This window comes from Cygnus atratus, chromosome 6, assembly GCF_013377495.2.
Source record: "Cygnus atratus isolate AKBS03 ecotype Queensland, Australia chromosome 6, CAtr_DNAZoo_HiC_assembly, whole genome shotgun sequence".
NCBI classification, from domain to species: domain Eukaryota; kingdom Metazoa; phylum Chordata; class Aves; order Anseriformes; family Anatidae; genus Cygnus; species Cygnus atratus.
The window spans coordinates 6,910,327-6,928,167 of NC_066367.1; the positions used below are offsets into that span (position 1 = coordinate 6,910,327).

The window sequence follows — 17,841 nt, forward strand, 5'->3', positions numbered from 1 at the left end:
TCAAAATGCCAGAAACCTTTAATTATTTTACTTAATTTTCATTCAGAAAGTGCTTTACTTTTGGACAGTCCCATTGGAATAAAACTAGGAGCTTCTTTTATGATTGTGGAAAATGCATTTGCTGCAGTTCTTTCAGTTAAGAGATGAAAAACCGGACAAGATGTATGCTACTCCAGGAGCCTTCCAGTGTTTGTCAGGTGTCTATGTGGCAGCACATCAGAGCATAAGGCAAAGAAGTCTCTTACTGCAGATGTTTTCCCTTTTCCTCATCTACAATGTCTTTTAAGGCTGGGCTGTAATTGCCATTTTTGCCCCCACTCCTCATCTTCTATAAAAAAAGGAAGAATAGTAGAGGCAGATTGTTCTGCAGTATGTGTAAACTTTCAGGATGTTAAGTTTAATGAATTTATCCCGAGTGAAGAAAGACAGAAGAATCATGTTCTTGTTCTGTATTTATACAATGCCCTGCACAGCTAGAATGCCTATAACCCGGTATTCCTCTTATTAACTGCAGGTGGGACTGATCATGTATTTTGTACGCACTCCATGTGAATGGGGCATGGATGCCATTTCTGCAACACTGACTTTCCTTTGGGAAGTGGTGGGTTATGTTGAAGGCCTTTTTTTCAAGGATCTCAAACAGACTATGAAGAAGGAACAGTGTGAAGTGAAACTGCTGGTGACTGCCTCAATGCCAGGTATAAGAAAAGAGTCTTTACATCTACTACACTTCCAAGTTCACAACCGCCCTCTACCAAAAGGGAGATCTGTCAGGACTGGAGCAGACCTGCTACAAATGGCTGCATTTTCTAAGTCAGTTTTCCTTGAGTTGAGGGTTCAGTCAGTAAATTCCACCTCTAATTCCTTGAGGTTCGGAAAATGGCTTTAAGAGCTCTGAAAGAAGCAAACAGAAGGTGAATGAGAACAGTTATTTCAACTCAGGGCTTTGTGCCAGTTGGTCTGTGAAAGACTGGCAGGATGATCCTTTTAGGACTGTACCATTCAGACTCAGTTTGATTTGATGCAACCTATCATTTAAGTCTCAAGAAAGCCCAAGAAGGGTGTGCTGTGAGCCTAGGACTTCATGAGTAATCAAGAGATTTCTTGCTGAAAAACAGATTTGACCTTTTATGCCTGTTCCTTCCCCAGAGTTGGCTTGCTGCTAAAGTCGCCAGCTCTATGTTTTAGGAACAGATCAATGTCTCATTGACTGTAGAAGTATGAGACTGTGCTAACATTGCATAATGTATTCCAGGCAGGACTGATGTCTGTCTGCCCAGGAATTAATTTTAACTATCGCTTATCCTATATGGGCAGTCTTTTGAAATTGAAGTAAGTAAAAGCCCAGGAAGAATACATCTGCTTTTCTTCTTTTAGGCACAAAGACCCTTGTCGTACATGGACAGAATGAGTGCGACATCCCAACTCAGTTACCAGTCCATGAGGACACACAGTTTGAGGCCCTTCTGAAGGTTGGATTGAGTTTTTGAACTGAACAAACTGCTCCGTAGTACATTTACCTGACATACCTGTATGCCAGCAATACATTCTGCATGATCTTCCTGGTTCAATGTCAGGGGAGACGCCTTGTTGTGACAGGCAATTCTGTCTTCATATTAAGAGATCTTGGTTGCAAGAAAACAGAATCCCATATTAAAGGGTAATAGAAATGCCCTGACCTCATAGCCAGCCAAAGCCCCACAAATGCAAGTACATTTGAATACACTGCAGCTTGTTGGGTATTTGCTTGGATGCCTTGGATAAATACGTAAATCACTGAAATGTTTGGTTTTATCAACACTAAACAGAATGATCAGGATTAGAAAGAGCAGAAATGATGACTCATTAGCCACGATGAATTATATGTTGGGATTTAGGAGTTGTGAGGTCATTTGCCTTTTGGCCAAACATTCCTGGATGACTTTATGTGAATTACATAAGAAACAGACTTATAAAAGACACAGGTTTGTCCAACATTAAGTTTTGATGGGAAACATGCACCTCAGTGCTTTGAAAGGTCTGAACTGTAATGTCTCTGTACGTCCCCAACCTCTAAAACTTGATAAATATGTAGTATAGAAATGGAAGCTGCAATACCCGTATGGGTCATATGGCCAGGCAAATACATGCAATATGAAGACATCAAAATAAGTAACATTGGTCTTCAGGACTGTGAAACCAGCATGCCTTGATTGTCACAAACATATTAATGTACTTCATGATTAAAAAGAAATTAAGAATTAATGCCAAAAGAGTGAGATCCTAGCAGGTTTATGCCTTTATCCATTATTAGCTGGATATTCACCTTTTGGATATTGAGGTCTTTCTACAAGATAACTAATAAGTAATAGGATGTTTCTCTTCCTTCCCCTTCAGGAGTGTTTGGAGTTTTTTAATATACCTGAAACACAGTCTTCTCATTACTTTTTAATGGATAAGCGATGGAATCTTATTCATTACAACAAGGTAAGGCAAAGGTCAGGTACTGATTACTTTGTCCTTTCCATCTCATCCCTTTTTAAACATCAGGGTTATCTAAAGGAGAACAGGCATCCCATAAGCAGAATTCAGTCCTGCGGGCACCACATGTCTGGTATTTAGTTGTGTGGTGAAAGATGGGAGTTTGTCAGAACAGGGGAGAGGCAGAAGTGGAGTCCCTTGGCTCTTAAATTATTAATGTCTAGCTTTCTTAGAAAAGCTTCACATAATGTTTCACAGTGTCTGGAAGGCCCTGCCCAAAAGTTTCTGAAAAGACTAAAGAGCCTCTTACTTAGTTCTAACTAGTGATGTTGTTACAATTTGCATTTGTTTAAAATTCGCTTTATTGTTTCCTTTCCTGGCAGACCTACGTCCGTGACATTTATCCTTTCCGGAGGTCAGTTTCTCCCCAGCTCAACCTGGTACAGATGCATCCTGAAAAGGGTCAAGAGCTCATTCAGAAGCAGGTATCTTACTGTCACCGAACACCTCTGCCCAGAAACAAATCATGTAAATAAACCTTCCTTTCCCTTTAAAGACCTCCACTCACGTTGCATACGGATAGAGAGCTCTACTGGAGAAGGAGCATTTGGCACAAAATCTGTCTCAGAAAGACACTGTCCTCCCCATCTTCCAGCCTCATGACCTGATAATCTGTCTGATCCTGCTAATGTTCTGCAGCTTCCAGGAGCTCTCTCATAGGAACTAAACCCTACCTAAAATGTCAGGGCAGTGCTTTTAATGTGCTTCAGACCCCTGAGGGTGTCATTTCCTTAGACAGTAAGACAACAATATTGAATTCACTCCATCTGTAGGAAGCTGCATACTTTGGTTTCCACAAAAGCTAAACTTGTCGCAGTAGCACAGGGAAAAGTAGGGAAAAAAGTTGCTCTAGCTATATCTGCAAAGGACAATACTAACCAGGAAATAAAAAGGAAGGGGAATGTGGTTAAACTTTTAACATTTGGTATTAATAGTTTTATTATGCTAGCAAAAAACCAGACATGATGTTGACCATTGTCTAAGACTTTGCAGAGAGCAGCTGCAACTGTATGGCTTTCAGTTTGGAGTTGGTTTGCCTCTGATCACCTTGGGGTTTACACAGGCAGTTTCCACTGGTCTACAAAAGACCACACAGCACAGTTGCAAAACATTTGACAGCCATTCAGGGTCCTCTACAAGACTGAAATAGAAAGTGGTGTTAAAACTTCTTTATGAACACAATCCATCTTTGCTGAGTGGGGCTAAAACCCACCAGTCATTGCAAATTCTAGAAGAAGGGCACAGCACTTGCTTTCTGAGTTTCAGCAGGTTCCTCTGGGGCTTGAGTGCAATCGCTTTACCATCAGAGAAAGCTGTGGAAGCTAACCTAGAAAAGAGTACATACTTTGTAAAGAGCTTTTTGACCAGACTGATACTGATCCTTGTCTCTTTTTCTCTTCCAGGTGTTCACCCGCAAACTAGAAGAGGTGGGGCGGGTGTTGTTCCTCATATCGCTGACCCAGAAAATCCCCACTGCCCACAAGCAGTCACACGTATCAATGCTTCAGGAAGACCTGCTCCGTTTGCCTTCATTTCCCCGAAGTGCCATTGATGCTGAGTTCTCACTCTTCAGTGATCCCCAAGGTACGGCCTTTTAATGACTTTCTCTGGTGGTTGTATAGGGCCCAGAAGGTTTATGTGAGGAACTTCATTTGCCTTAGAAACACACAGGCCTGTGGCATCACTGAAGGCTGATAAATCTCTTCCTAGGGAAAATGATACATAGCTGATGGTTTGTAAGCATAACAGCAGAAAACGTTTTGCTATGTTAGGCATCTCTAGACAAAGTTACTTTCTTTGGACCCAGATGAGAATATAATTATGTATTAAAATTATGCATGAGGCTACGGCTGGAATACTGTGTCCAGTTCTGGACTCACCAGAACACAGGAGCACAGGAGTTTTTGACAAACCAGAGTAGGTTTAGGGAAGGGCCGCTGTGGTGGTTAGTGAGCCAGGGCACTTATCATATGAGGAGAGGTCATACGAGGACCTGGACTTCTTCAGTTTGAAGAAGAGAAGGCTTGGACATGAGGTAGGGCACCTCATGGAAGACTTCCAGTAAAGCAGCATTGTGGTGAGAACAGCCAGGCTCTTCTCAGAAATGCGCAGTAAAAGGACAAGAGGCAGCAAACACAAATTGCAGCCAAGGAAATCACAGTTGGACAAAAAAAAAAATATCTTTACGTTACAGTCAGAAACAGAGAGGCAGTGCAGTCTTCATCCACAGAGATTTGTAAAAGTCAGTCAATCAAGGGCTCAAGCCACCTAATCAGCTTTAAAGTTCACCTTGCCTGAGTCAGGGACCTTTGGTTGTCTCATCTAGCTTAAATTTTTCTGTAACTGTCATGGGAGTATTTGCACTGATTTCTCTGAACTCAAGAACTCCAGTTGCCAGCTTGTTCCACACGAGCATCCTGCCATCGGGTCAATGTTTTCAAATCTGGACATACGAAACAGTTCAGAGAAAGTTCAAAGACCCCACTATGCATAACTGCACATTAAAAGAAGAGCACAAAATGCACTTTGTGGAAGCATCAGCCTCTAAATGAAGATTGGGCATACTCTGTAGCAGGGATATAGAAACAGCTCTCTTTTTAGGAACTTTGCTCTGAAAGTCAAGTAGAGTTTCCAGGCTGACTTGAGAATTAAACAGGCCACTGTTGCAGAGTGGTAAACATCGGCCAGTTCTGTAACAGGCCCTAAAGACACTTGCTTTCAGAAGCATTATTGGAGCTATGCATCGATGTCCTGTAGTGTGTGGGACACCTGAAGGATAAAAATTCAGCATAAATCCATGCATCCATCCAGGTTGTGTGAGACAGATGATGAATGCCTGCTTATATGTACAAGCTCAGATTTGCTTTCACTTTTTAAGAAAAGAATTTCCAACTAGGGGAGCAGATTTGCCATGTGATATTCATCAGTCTTAGTCTTCATGTGTTTTGTTTTTAATCATGGTTGGCTCAAGCCCTGTAGGCACTTGCAGAAGTGCAGGATGGGTGCGGTCACTTTGAAAAGGCAGAACTAAGGTCAGTGTTTGTGGAAGGGTTCTCTGGAGAAGCCTTTAGCCTATGGGAGTGTTGTGAGGCTGGCCGTTGTAGACAGAGATGACTGTTGTTGCCTCTTCTCCCCCACAGCTGGAAAAGAGCTCTTTGGTCTTGACACTCTTCAAAAAAGCTTGTGGATTAAGCTGCTGGAGGAGATGTTCCTTGGCATGCCTAGCGAGTTCCCCTGGGGGGATGAGATCATGCTGTTCTTGAACGTCTTCAACGGTGCCCTGATCCTGCACCCTGAAGACAGTGCCTTGTTGAGGCAGTACGCTGCCACAGTAATTAACACAGCCGTGCACTTTAACCACCTCTTCTCTCTCAGTGGGTACCAGTGGGTCCTCCCCAGCATGCTGCAGGTGAGCCATTTCCATGAACAATGCAAGGGAAGACTGCAGAGCGGGCATTTTGTTATAGAACTGGGAGTGAACGGATAAACTTTATGCCTGACTGTAGCCATCTGATGAGTCCTGGTGAGGTTACAGGCTCTGGGGGCTCTGAGAAGACAAACATTAGATCAGGGCGGGAAGGCACAAATCAGCATTCCTGGGACTACATTCGCATATCTGCTTGAGTAAATGACTATGTTTTCTTCTCTTCTTTAAGTAAATGGATGTCTGTCTCCCTCACTCTTTACTTTCACACAGAAATATGAAGTTCTTGAAAATTTGTAGACTCTGGGTTTCCCTTGGTGTTTTTTTCCTCCAGGGATGGCTGAAATTTGGGGAATAGTTGAAATATCTAGACAAGCTACTCGCTGACTTAAACTGGATTATATTAACTTCTTTAAGTACAATAAATATATTATCTGCAATTTAAATAGCAACAGAAAATTACACTAAGTGTTTTTAAAAAACTGTATGCATCTTTTCCATGTGAGTGATGGAAAACATTGCAAGCATTAGAGTTGGAGTTTCTTTTTACTTTGAGGTATATATATATATATACACCCTTTTTCTGTTAATATTTGGGAAAAATTAGATACTGAAAATAAAGAAACATCAATATAGTTCTTCTATAGACAGTAACACTTTCTGCAGGGCTCAAAGAGTGTATCTAAATAGAGATTTAGTAAATAAATAAATTCTTGTGAGTGTAACAGGCCATTGAGTGGCCTCAAAAGCAAGCTAAAGGCTTGTGATTGTACTAAAGACATACTACAAGACACACTTCAGGCTACTAAACCACTGAAATATGAGTACATCTCTGCAAAGGTCTCACACAGGAAAAATTTTTTAGAAACCTTCAAAGAGCCTTGTGCTATATTGTGAGTTTTGCACCACCATAAAATCTCAGCATTACCTGTTGCCAGCAAATAGCAAGAAAATGCTAACCACCCCCGCCCCAAAGCTCCCAAAGACTTGTACCAGCAGAGATGTGCAGACAGGCAATTGATACGGACAAAAGAAGGAAGCACAGTGAAGTTTTTCCTAGCAATGTTATACTGTTTATATAACACTGAGAAACAAATCCCTCATCTTTGGCAACATGTTTGCTGCATGGTTCAGTGGCCAGCTCTGAAGGAAATGCCACTCTAAAAAACTTAAAATATCTTTAAAGTGGGTGGAAATGTCAGTGTGTTGGAGAATGGGCTAGAAGTTCACATTGTCTTGACAAACTGGAGATGCAGTCTGGAAAAAAAATGAAAAAAAACACGATGTTGATGAGTTGGGCAAATGTAGGTTCTTGATTAAGAATAATCAGCCACATAAACATGTAATGGAAAATTGCTGATTCAGTAACACTTCTGCAGGACAGAATATTGGAGTTGTTACAGCTCTGAAACTAAATATTTTCTGTTGAAGGACAAAAAAAGAAAAAGAAAATGTCACATAGCATTCTGGGGTGACTGTACAGAATTGTATCTTGTGAAAGACGCATGGAATAATTCTGCTACTGCAATCAGCAGCATTCCTGACTTGGAGTCAGGCTGTAGTTGATTCAGTCTGGGATCAGGAGATGACAAGCCCTTCCACTGGAGTAGTACTTCCATGTCATTTTATATCTGCTCAGGTTTATGCTGACTATGAAAGCAACCCACAGTTACGCCAAGCGATAGAGTTTGCTTGCCGCCAGTTCTACGTTCTGCATCGCAAGCCTTTCATTCTGCAACTGTTCGCAAGTGTGGCCCCTCTCCTGGAGTTCCCTGTGAGTAAAAGCATTCCCTAGGCTTGGTGTGGGGAAGCCTGTGTATGCAGACAGCCCCCCTCAGAGATCACAAAAAGAAAACAGCTGGAGCATCAGCACAGTTCAGACTGAACACATGCTTGCTGCACTTGGTGCTACACAGAACCATTTCCTGAACTTATTTCTTCACACTTCTGTTCATCAGTTGATTGAGCGGGGCACTGAGTTGATGAGCCACTGGTATCCAGGCTAGTAAATGTAGTTTCTCTTTAAGTTTCTGTGTATAAATAGGTTATAAAAGGACAATAATGATTTGTAACTCTTCATACACAAATCATTTCTTAGAATCCAGCAATAAGAACAGAAAACTTACTGCCAAGTTTTAGTACGTGTGAACTATAAAACTGGGTTAGCCATGTTTTGAAATCTTCACCAATCACTTTTTAACATTTTAGTGAGTTAAAATTAATTAATGGAATTTTAATTTAAAGTGGGAGTGCCAAACCTAACTGCACTTACACTGCAAGCACACACATCCTTCTTCACAGATCTGATTTTTGGGGGGAGTAAAGCTGTGTGCCGTTTTCAGATTATGCTTCCATTATAGCATCAGTCTATTGAACCAAGATTTAAAAAAAAAAAAAGGGGGGGTGGGGGGAGTGAGGAAGGGTTGCCAACTCCTTGAGGTTCCCAGGATGCACACAGGTCCTCAGAAAATCAGCCACAAATGTGTGTCATTGAAACAGGATGCTACGAACAATGGAACCAGCAAAGGAGTATCAGCTCAGTGCCTGTTTGACCTGCTGCAGTCTTTAGAGGGAGATACGCCAGACATTTTGGACATCTTAGAGCTGGTGAAAGCAGAAAAGCCTCTCAAGTCATTAGGTAACAGCAAGTCATCCTTTACTCAGTAATTCTGGTTTGTTATTTATTGATTAAACATGTATTTCATGCAGTAAGATTTGTTCAGGGTCTTTTTCTTCTCCCACAACGTAGTAATATCTGTTTCTTATGAATCCTTTAAGGTTGACTTTATTACCACCATCCACTGGATATTTTCTGCAGGAAGGGAATTATTAATTTATTTTATTCCAAAGCTCCTTTTTCTGCATTGAGCGTGCTAGTCTGAAACTAGCCCCTGGCATTTTGAATTTTGTCATGTGTGGGTGAAGAATGAAGATGCCTAATAAATGTTATCATGCTGACAAGATCAGTGTCATCCTCTGCACTGTTCCATGTGGGCAGGAAACGAAAGCATCCTCTCCTGTGGGCAGACTATGACTAGTAAGTGATGGATGCCATTCAGACATTTGACCATGCTGAGTTCTAGGAGGGGAGCTGATTTATCACAAAGCAGAATATATACGGCTGTGTGATGTGCCCAGGACACTGTGTCTCTTGGTAGTTATCCATGCAATGCAGCATTTAAAAACTTGGCTGTTTTGTGATTTGCAGGGAAGTAATTTTGGCTGATTTTTATAAGTACCTTTGAGTTATTTTTCAAATTTGCACTTTCCAAGTGTATATTGACAGTGAGACCATAGATGAGTATGTTTGTGCCTGGTATTTTCCATATAAAATCAGAATTATCTAAAAATCTGACTTCCAAGTTCCATTTTTCAAAGTGACTTACGCACTTTGGGACCTTAGCTTTAACTTGAGCTCCTGTACACCAAAGTCACTTCTAAAAATGGGACTGTAACGTTATTGCAAATATTACTCTTTGGATACATTGGTTTTTTGGTATGTAAAATTTGTAGTCTGAGACTGAAAGGCTTTTGAAACCTTTTTCTCAAATCACGAGCAAACCAGAGTCACTTTTGTGCTGGAGGTCATCTGGCTGCCAGTACAGAAGGGGCTTGATTTTTAGAAATGTAACTATCTTCTTCCATCAGTGGTGCATCAGTGTCATTTTCAGTTTGTTAGGAACACCTAGGAAAAAAAAGAGGAAGCATAAAAATTGTGCTTAAGCTCACGTGTCCTTGTCATGTGTGAGCTTAAGATTTTGCTTGTGGTGGGTGATGTTTGAAACAAGACTCCAGTAGCAGCTGTAGGCCTTATGCTCCGCAGTGATTTGACCAGCTAAGAATTGTTTCTCACCTGCTGGGTTCTTGGATGTCAGGGTGCAAGTGGGAGTGCAGCACATGTTTCTGTTTTGTAGATTCATTTTTGTCAAAAATCAGGAGCCTATTGGGGATCGTTAACATGAGAAACAAGTAGTTGAAAATGGGGGAAAGAAAGGAGTGTGCTATCTTTTTTTCATATTCAATATGTTTGTGTACTACTTTCTTCACATTGTTTTACTCCCTCAGACTTCTGCTATGGGAATGAAGACTTGACCTTTTCGATCAGTGAAGCCATCAAGCTGTGTGTGACAGTGGTGGCCTATGCTCCTGAATCATTCAGAAGGTGCTGGTCGGATTTTGTTTTCTTGGTTTGTAGAGACTCAAATGAGGCCTAAAAGTGGCATATGGCATCAGAAAGCAAGGCAGACAAATCAAGGCAGAGGACATAGAAATGCATTGTAAGTACTAGGATTCCCTGTGAGGCCATGTCTCGGGCTGCAACACTGAGCTGGATGGCAGCCTGAGCAGCAGTAATGTAGGCTGCACTTCCAGGTGGGGATCACGTTGTGTTATTAAGGTTTCTGTTGTCAGAGAGGCAGTGGATAGGGCACTGGAGGGCAGAAACAGGCAGCTGAAAAGAAAATAAAGATACAGAGAGAGAGAAGGTAAACTAGGAGTACAAAAAGGTTATTCTCCAAGAGGGAACCAGAGAAGAAAGAAGTCTCTGAAAGAGAAAATGAATGCCTGCAAGTGGATGACTTATTCAGAAGATATCTGAAAGTTCAGGCTGTTTCTGTTATTGTTTCATGCATCAGTCAATTTTTTTCCCTGAAGTCCCTCATACAAGAGTTTCTTTGGCCCATGGCTGCTTAACAAGTGAGAAGCAATGAAACCACAGGCCAGTGGGAGATCCAGGGGTTTTCAGATAGAAACTTAAGCCTCCATCTGATGTGAGTTTGAGGATTGACAGGATATAACAGACCAAGTTTTGGTTATTTTTCCAGCCTTCAAATGCTGATGGTCTTGGAAGCGCTGGTTCCCTGTTACTTGCAGAAACTGAAGCGGCAAACCTGTCAAGCGGAGACTGTGACAGCAGCTCGTGAGGAGATTGCTGCTATGGCTGCACTTGCCACCTCTTTGCAGGCCCTCTTGTACAGTGTCGAAGTTCTCACCAGGTAACTCACATCTTTCAAAGGTCTGAGCATGTATTTGGTCATCAGTGTGGGGAAAAGGAGCTCACGGGAGCTCACAATATGCAAGTTATTTTGGATAATGGTTGAGTTTTAGACATGTTAAAATGAGTGCTAGGTTTCACCAGCCCACAAGGAGAATTTCGGTGCACTTGTTATATTCAGTCTTCAGTGTGTTACTCACCTTCCCTTTACCAGGCCTATGACAGCCCCGCAGATGAGTCGATGTGACCAAGGCCATAAAGGGACCACAACAGCTAACCACACCATGTCAGCAGGTGTGAACACCAGGTAAGTCAGTGGGTTTTTCTTTCTTTCTTGTTTTTCTGAACAGCTTTTTTTTGGGGGGGGGTAAGGTAATATCTCACTCCTCAGAGTGCAGAGTGCTTCCTCAGTTGCCTGAGGAAGTGCTCTAGGTACTGTGGGGCAAAAAACAGTCAGATAAAAAGAGCACATAGCCAGGACTGAATCTCTGACAGTAACCAAAGTTCCCAATAGTATAAATTTTGGTTATGAAACCATAAATAGAAGACCAGGATATTAATCCTGAAGTATACTGACAAAGCAGCTATGCCCTTGAGTTTTCTGCTTTGCTTCTTTCCAAGTCCACCATCAAAGAGACCACTGGGCAGAGGCCAGTGGTTAGCAGAATAGTTATTATCAGTGTATAGCAGAAGGGTTGGATCCTTCTAGCCTCGTTCTGAGACACTGAGCAGCAGCAAGAGCTCAAACTGCATGTCACTTAAGACTCACAGAAATTAGCACCTCCTCTAGTTTTCTTTTTATCATTTTCCTTTGCTTTTTTGAAAGATTATGCCTTACTGTGCTTAAAATCTCTGTGTTTGTGCTGACCTGGAGGAGGAATTTTCACCTAGCTGTTCTTCCAGAGCAGAGTATTTTCCTGGAGTAGCAGTTCTTCCAGGGCAGAATATTCCTTCTTGAATTCTTTTGTCAGTAACAGCTGATACTAAGTCTGTGCATAGCATGGTACAGTAAAGTACCATGGGCTATAATGGACTGTAAATCAGTAATACCTTTCTGGCAAGACATGCCTTCCAAGTTGTTCTGTGTCTTCTTTTGTATTGAAGGGAGATAGAAATCCCTTTCTGCATTAATCATCAAAGGGCTGTTGTATTACTTTATAAATGTGGAATGCACACATCTTGGTTGGTAACTCCTGGGATTAGTCTGTTACTCTTTAACAGACTGTTTCATCCAGGCTGGGAGTCTCAGCAGCGCATTCAGCACAGCTTTGTGCTTCAATCCAGGATCTGAGAAGCAGAGAAACCCCTTCATGCCCAAGCCTGAAATGGATATATGCTGTTTACTTCCATTGCAAAAATGCCCCATCTAAGAAAAAATAAGATGTAATAGATAGTAGTTTGTCTGCTGATTTTAGAAAGCAGTTAATATGTATCTGCTGAGAGGCAACATAGAGATTCCTGATGCTGTGTAACTTGAATATCTTGGCTTTCATTTCCAGATCTTTCTGATGATCAAGCAGTCAGTTTCTGATCCAAAATATTTTTGCACTGCTCCAGGTTTCCTGCCCTTATTTGTTCTGTTATTCCAACAGGCATATGTTGACAACAGCAGGAGCCTCATGATGGTGGAATGGTCACTGTTCTAGCCTTGGACATGTGGTGCAGGGTTTGTTAATGCTTTCTCAACAAAAAGTAGCAAGAGAAAATGAAAACAAAACAAAACTCTGATTTCTAGGAGGTGAGCTGTGGCTTCGTGAGAGAGGCCAAGCACTGGGGTGAAAATCAGTAAGAGAAATTGTTTGAAAGCCTGGATTTTTTCTTTCATAACACGGGCAGTAACTATGACAATCTGGGTTTTGCTGCTAGTTGGGAGATTAAGGCTATTCATTGTGGTCACTAACTACATGTAGCCATTGTTCCAGTGATAAAAGGTACCATCCTGTCTGTGAAGAGTGTACCTCTGGGCTAGAACATTGTCACTCTCTCTCAGCAAGGGACAGTTACGGCATTCTTAAGTTGCTGTTTTAAAACTCCACTGTTTCTCTTTTCTCAGGTACCCAGAACAGGGAGCCAAACTACACTTTATCAGGTACAGTAAAATCTTCACCCAGTCTTCTCTGACATGTGATGAGCTGTCTGCTCATGGCTTGGACTGGCGTACGCTAACGAGCCTGATCTCCTTCTATGACCAAGTGATACGCTTGGTGGATGAGGGGAAGGCTGTGGATGTGATCTACCTTGACTTCAGTAAGGCTTTTGACACCGTTCCCCACAACATTCTCCTCAAGAAACTGGCTGCTCGTGGCTTGGACTGGCGTACGCTTCGTTGGGTTAAAAACTGGCTGGATGGCCGGGCCCCAAGAGTTGTGGTGAATGGAGCCAAATCCGGTTGGAGGCCGGTTACTAGTGGAGTCCCCCAGGGCTCAGTGCTGGGGCCAGTCCTCTTTAATATCTTTATCGATGACCTGGATGAGGGGATCGAGTGCACCCTCAGTAAGTTTGCAGACGACACCAAGTTAGGTGCGTGTTGATCTGCTCGAGGGCAGGAAGGCTCTGCAGGAGGATCTGGATAGGCTGGAGCGATGGGCTGAGGCCAACTGTATGAAGTTCAACAAGGCCAAGTGCCGGGTCCTGCACCTGGGGCGCAACAACCCCAAGCAGAGCTACAGGCTGGGAGATGAGTGGCTGGAAAGCTGCCTGGCCGAGAAGGACCTGGGAGTATTGGTTGATAGTCGGCTGAATATGAGCCAGCAGTGTGCTCAGGTGGCCAAGAAGGCCAACAGCATCCTGGCCTGTATAAGAAGCAGTGTGGCCAGCAGGGCTAGGGAAGTGATTGTCCCCCTGTACTCGGCTCTGGTGAGGCCGCACCTCGAGTACTGTGTTCAGTTTTGGGCCCCTCGCTACAAGAAGGACATGGAGGTGCTCGAGAGAGTCCAGAGAAGGGCAACGAAGCTGGTGAGGGGTCTGGAGAACAAGTCTTACGAGGAGCGGCTGAGGGAGCTGGGCTTGTTCAGCCTGGAGAAGAGGAGGCTCAGGGGCGACCTTATCGCACTCTACAGTTACCTTAAAGGAGGCTGTAGCGAGGTGGGGGTTGGTCTGTTCTCCCACGTGCCTGGTGACGGGACGAGAGGGAATGGGCTAAAGTTGCACCAGGGGAGGTTTAGGTTGGATATTAGGAAGAACTTCTTTACCGAAAGCATTGTTAAGCATTGGAATGGGCTGCCCAGGGAAGTGGTTGAGTCGCTATCCCTGGAGGTCTTTAAAAGACATTTAGATGTAGAGCTTAGTGATATGGTTTAGTGGAGGTCTTGTTAGTGTTAGGACAGAGGTTGGACTAGATGATCTTGGAGGTCTCTTCCAACCTAGACGATTCTGTGATTCTGTGAACTGCTTTGCAGCAGTTTCCAGATTTACTGGGTCCCACCCACTGTTGTTGTTGCTGCAGCCTTTTTGCAGGGTAAGGTAACAAAGGATAGTTCGTATAGAAATTTTTCTCATTCTCAACAAGACTTTGCAGGTGATAGTTTCCCTTTTTCAATTGCAGATGCAACTATTTTTCTTTTCAATTGCAGAGGAAAGCATCTGTTGCAAAACAAGCTGGAGAAGTTGTTATAATCATAAAATCACAGAACGACTTGGGTTGGAAGGGACCTTAAAGCCCGTCTGGTTCCAACCCCCCTGCCACAGGCAGGGACATCTCCTACTAGGTCAGGTTGCTCAGGGCCTCGTACAACCTGGCCTTGAACACCTCCAGGGATGGGGCATCCACAGCTTCCCTGGGCAGCCTGTGCCAGGGCCTCACCACCCTCTGAGTGAAATAATTTAGTAGATAGTTACAGTCTATCCCTGCTCTTCCACTGCCTACAGCACTTACTTTTTTCTCATTTTCTATCTTCCAGGGAGAACCTTCACTTACTGGAGGAGGGCCAGGGTCTTCCCCGAGAGGAACTGGATGAACGAATTGCCAGGGAGGAGTTCAGGAGACCCCGGGAGTCACTGCTGAATATCTGCACCGAGTTTTACAAGCACTGTGGTCCAAGGCTGAAGATTTTACAGAACCTTGCTGGAGAGCCCAGAGTGACTTCTCTGGAACTGCTGGATGTGAAGTCCCACATGAGGTATTCCACAGGCATTCTGCTTCTACTTGTTCATGTCAGGGGGATTCCTTTATTTTAGCTCTTATTTTATCATAATAGCAGACAGAGTGAATGACTTTTTGGTAGTGTAGACTACTTTGGCTGTCTGAAACATGCGTATTTTAATGTTCCTTAGATTGTACCTGATGCTGCTTGTGTATAAAAGGGTTTCATAGGCTCTCCTCTGGTCTCATTCAGACCCCCATCTCCTGTGGATGAAACACATGTGGAGGCCCACCTGACACATCAGAATAAGTTATGGTGAAGAGTAGAGTAGATAAGGCTACCTCTTCCCCCCAAGGCATGGGGAAGCTGCACGGCTGGCTGAATCTTCTCTTGTGACACTGTGCACCAGAACTAGCTGCCAACAAAGGAGAAAGGGAGAAAAAACACTGCACCATACGATGTACATGCCTGAAAGGGGAGAATGGGTCTGGAGGCATTTACAGGACCACAACCTCGGTGTGTGATACAGCAGGCACACAAGTTTTTTATTAAGGTGCAGTACTGAGCCCAGCTGGCTGGTTGCATACTCATTGTAGCATCCAACTGTTTTGTGGGGTTCAGGCCTAGAAGGAATTGTGTATAGGCTTTTAATCAGCACTTTGGACCTCATTCTCTGCTATGCTGTTCATGGTAACCAGAAAATAGGGATAAGTTGCTACTGAGAAGCTTGCCCAGATGTTAAAGACAAAAAAGCAGTAGAGCAGTGGAACACGAGGGAATGGACCTGATTCTGTTGTCAGTTTTTCAGTCATCTTCAGAGGAAACTTTTGTCTGAGCTTTATGCCTTTTTTTGCCTGGAAAGCCTTGTGAAGCAAGCTGAAGGGAGATTGATGATAGTAGTGCACCAAACCAAGTCTGTTCCTGCCCCCTGGACCAAGGAAAACCCTCACAAAACTCCTCTACCTTTACATGCATGCTCTGAAAACAGATGGCAAAGCCCCTTAGCTGGCAGATTCTGTCACAATTAGAGATCTTTGGATTCAGGCTGTCTCTATAGAACACAAAATTGTGTTTCAGATTAATTTAGATCTTGTTTAACAAATACCCCAAATTCACTGGGGCGTTGGGAAGTGTTTTTTGATTGGTTTGTGTGTTTGCACATGAATTGAATGTTTCTCTTCCCCCCTCTGGTAAATATTTAATAATTTAGAAGGTAATTTTAAACAAGAGATGTCTCTTACCACAGATGCATGTCATTTATGTAATGCTTGGCTGCAAACAAACTGAAGTTCTGATGGACTTGGATGCTTCTGCAGTACCACCTTTATATTTTTTCCAAGGAACACAAGCATCAGAAATTAATACAGCTGTTTAACTGCAATAAGAGTCTGAGACATTATCAGTAAGAGTCTGAGATAAGAACTTTATGTTAGAAAACAAAGGTGAAATTCTCAGACCAATTACATCCTTGGCTACACATGTTTGGGGTTTTTTTGAGGATTTCAGTGGGAGCAAGAAATACATGTCTGATGAATGAACTTCAGTGCAGTAAAGTATAGGGCTTGCTATTTTTTTTCCACATTAAATTACAATCCTGGCCTTACAGTTGCATGTAACATCAGAGCACTCTGAGTGTACTACCTGGAATTATTTGCTGTTTAACAGTAATGTGGGAACTTCATTTCTGCATTTTTTCATATTCCAGAGAAATTAAGCTTAATTGCTCCTAAATCTGTGTGTACAGAAGGTGCTATTGGTATATGTTTTTGAAAAGATACTTTCTTGATAGAAGATTTCAGTGAAACAGTCACAGAACGCAGTACTAGCTGCTAACTACTGCATTCTTTTCAAGAGACAAGGTCTTTCATGGTCAAAGGTTACAGCAATAACGCCAAGAGTTTGATTTACAGAAGATAACGAGTTGTGCTCTGATTCTCTTATGTCTCCTGGAAAGTGCTAGAAATGACTCCTTTATTATGGTTGGAGCCAGAACTGCTTTATCGCAGTTAGCCCTAAATAAAAGGAACATCCTCCTGATTTTTACATGAATTAATTTCATAAGTATCAGTTAAATGACTAACAGGATTTAGCTGCAGGAAAAAATCTTTTCTAAGTAGACAGCAGATTTACCAGAATGTGATGTGACAGGTATGGTCTTCAGAGGCTAACAGATTCCATTTCAGAGACTTCAGAAAACAAGATAATATGGCTATTCACTTCAGACAGGGTTCATCTAACCCAAATTTAGACATTTAAAAGTGAAATGTTTAGTCCGATCAAGTCATAAAGTTCTTTCTGGACACAATGCAAAGGGAGATGCAATCCAATGGGCTCTTTATCACAGTATTTCAGGAAGATTAGAATTTCCCAGGTTACTTATTTCTATAGGAACAGAGCTAGAAGACTAATTGAGATAGGCATCTCATGTTGGATGAGATGGATCTCACACTTCATAATGCATAAGCAAATTTGATATACCATTATGTACCATTGATCTTGCGTTATCAGAAAGAAGCATAATTGCAAGATGATTTAAATTTCAGAGTGTTTAAGAAAATAGACCTACTCCATAGCATGACAAAGTAGTTGTAAAAAGTAAGAATAAAGAGATATTGGATAAAGAAACATGTTTATAGCACTTTGGGTTAATCTGAGGAACTCATTGCCTTTGATATTGCTAGGTAGATTTTAAAGAGAATGGAAATATGCTCCATTAGTTGAAGGCATTTCAGAAGAAGCCCCACAATATGAGTAGGATTATCCTATAATTGTCCACTACAAAGTCTAGTGGCAGTTCAGGGAATGTACAAGTTTCTGTTCCT

General features: G+C 42.4%; 1 protein-coding gene across 2 annotated transcripts in view; it reads left to right on the top strand.

Annotated features, from left to right (window-relative positions):
- Positions 1-17,841, top strand: part of UNC80 (unc-80 homolog, NALCN channel complex subunit) — a 130,484-nt gene that overhangs the window by 83,913 nt on the left and 28,730 nt on the right. For both annotated transcript variants that reach the window (XM_035565888.2, XM_035565879.2), the window contains 13 exons: positions 515-698; positions 1,378-1,472; positions 2,377-2,466; positions 2,844-2,945; positions 3,924-4,104; positions 5,661-5,929; positions 7,584-7,718; positions 8,444-8,582; positions 10,010-10,106; positions 10,768-10,938; positions 11,152-11,244; positions 12,991-13,026; positions 14,837-15,055. In XM_035565888.2, coding sequence (XP_035421781.1) covers positions 515-698; positions 1,378-1,472; positions 2,377-2,466; positions 2,844-2,945; positions 3,924-4,104; positions 5,661-5,929; positions 7,584-7,718; positions 8,444-8,582; positions 10,010-10,106; positions 10,768-10,938; positions 11,152-11,244; positions 12,991-13,026; positions 14,837-15,055 — 1,811 coding nt within the window. The remainder of the gene's footprint in view (positions 1-514; positions 699-1,377; positions 1,473-2,376; positions 2,467-2,843; positions 2,946-3,923; positions 4,105-5,660; positions 5,930-7,583; positions 7,719-8,443; positions 8,583-10,009; positions 10,107-10,767; positions 10,939-11,151; positions 11,245-12,990; positions 13,027-14,836; positions 15,056-17,841) is intronic.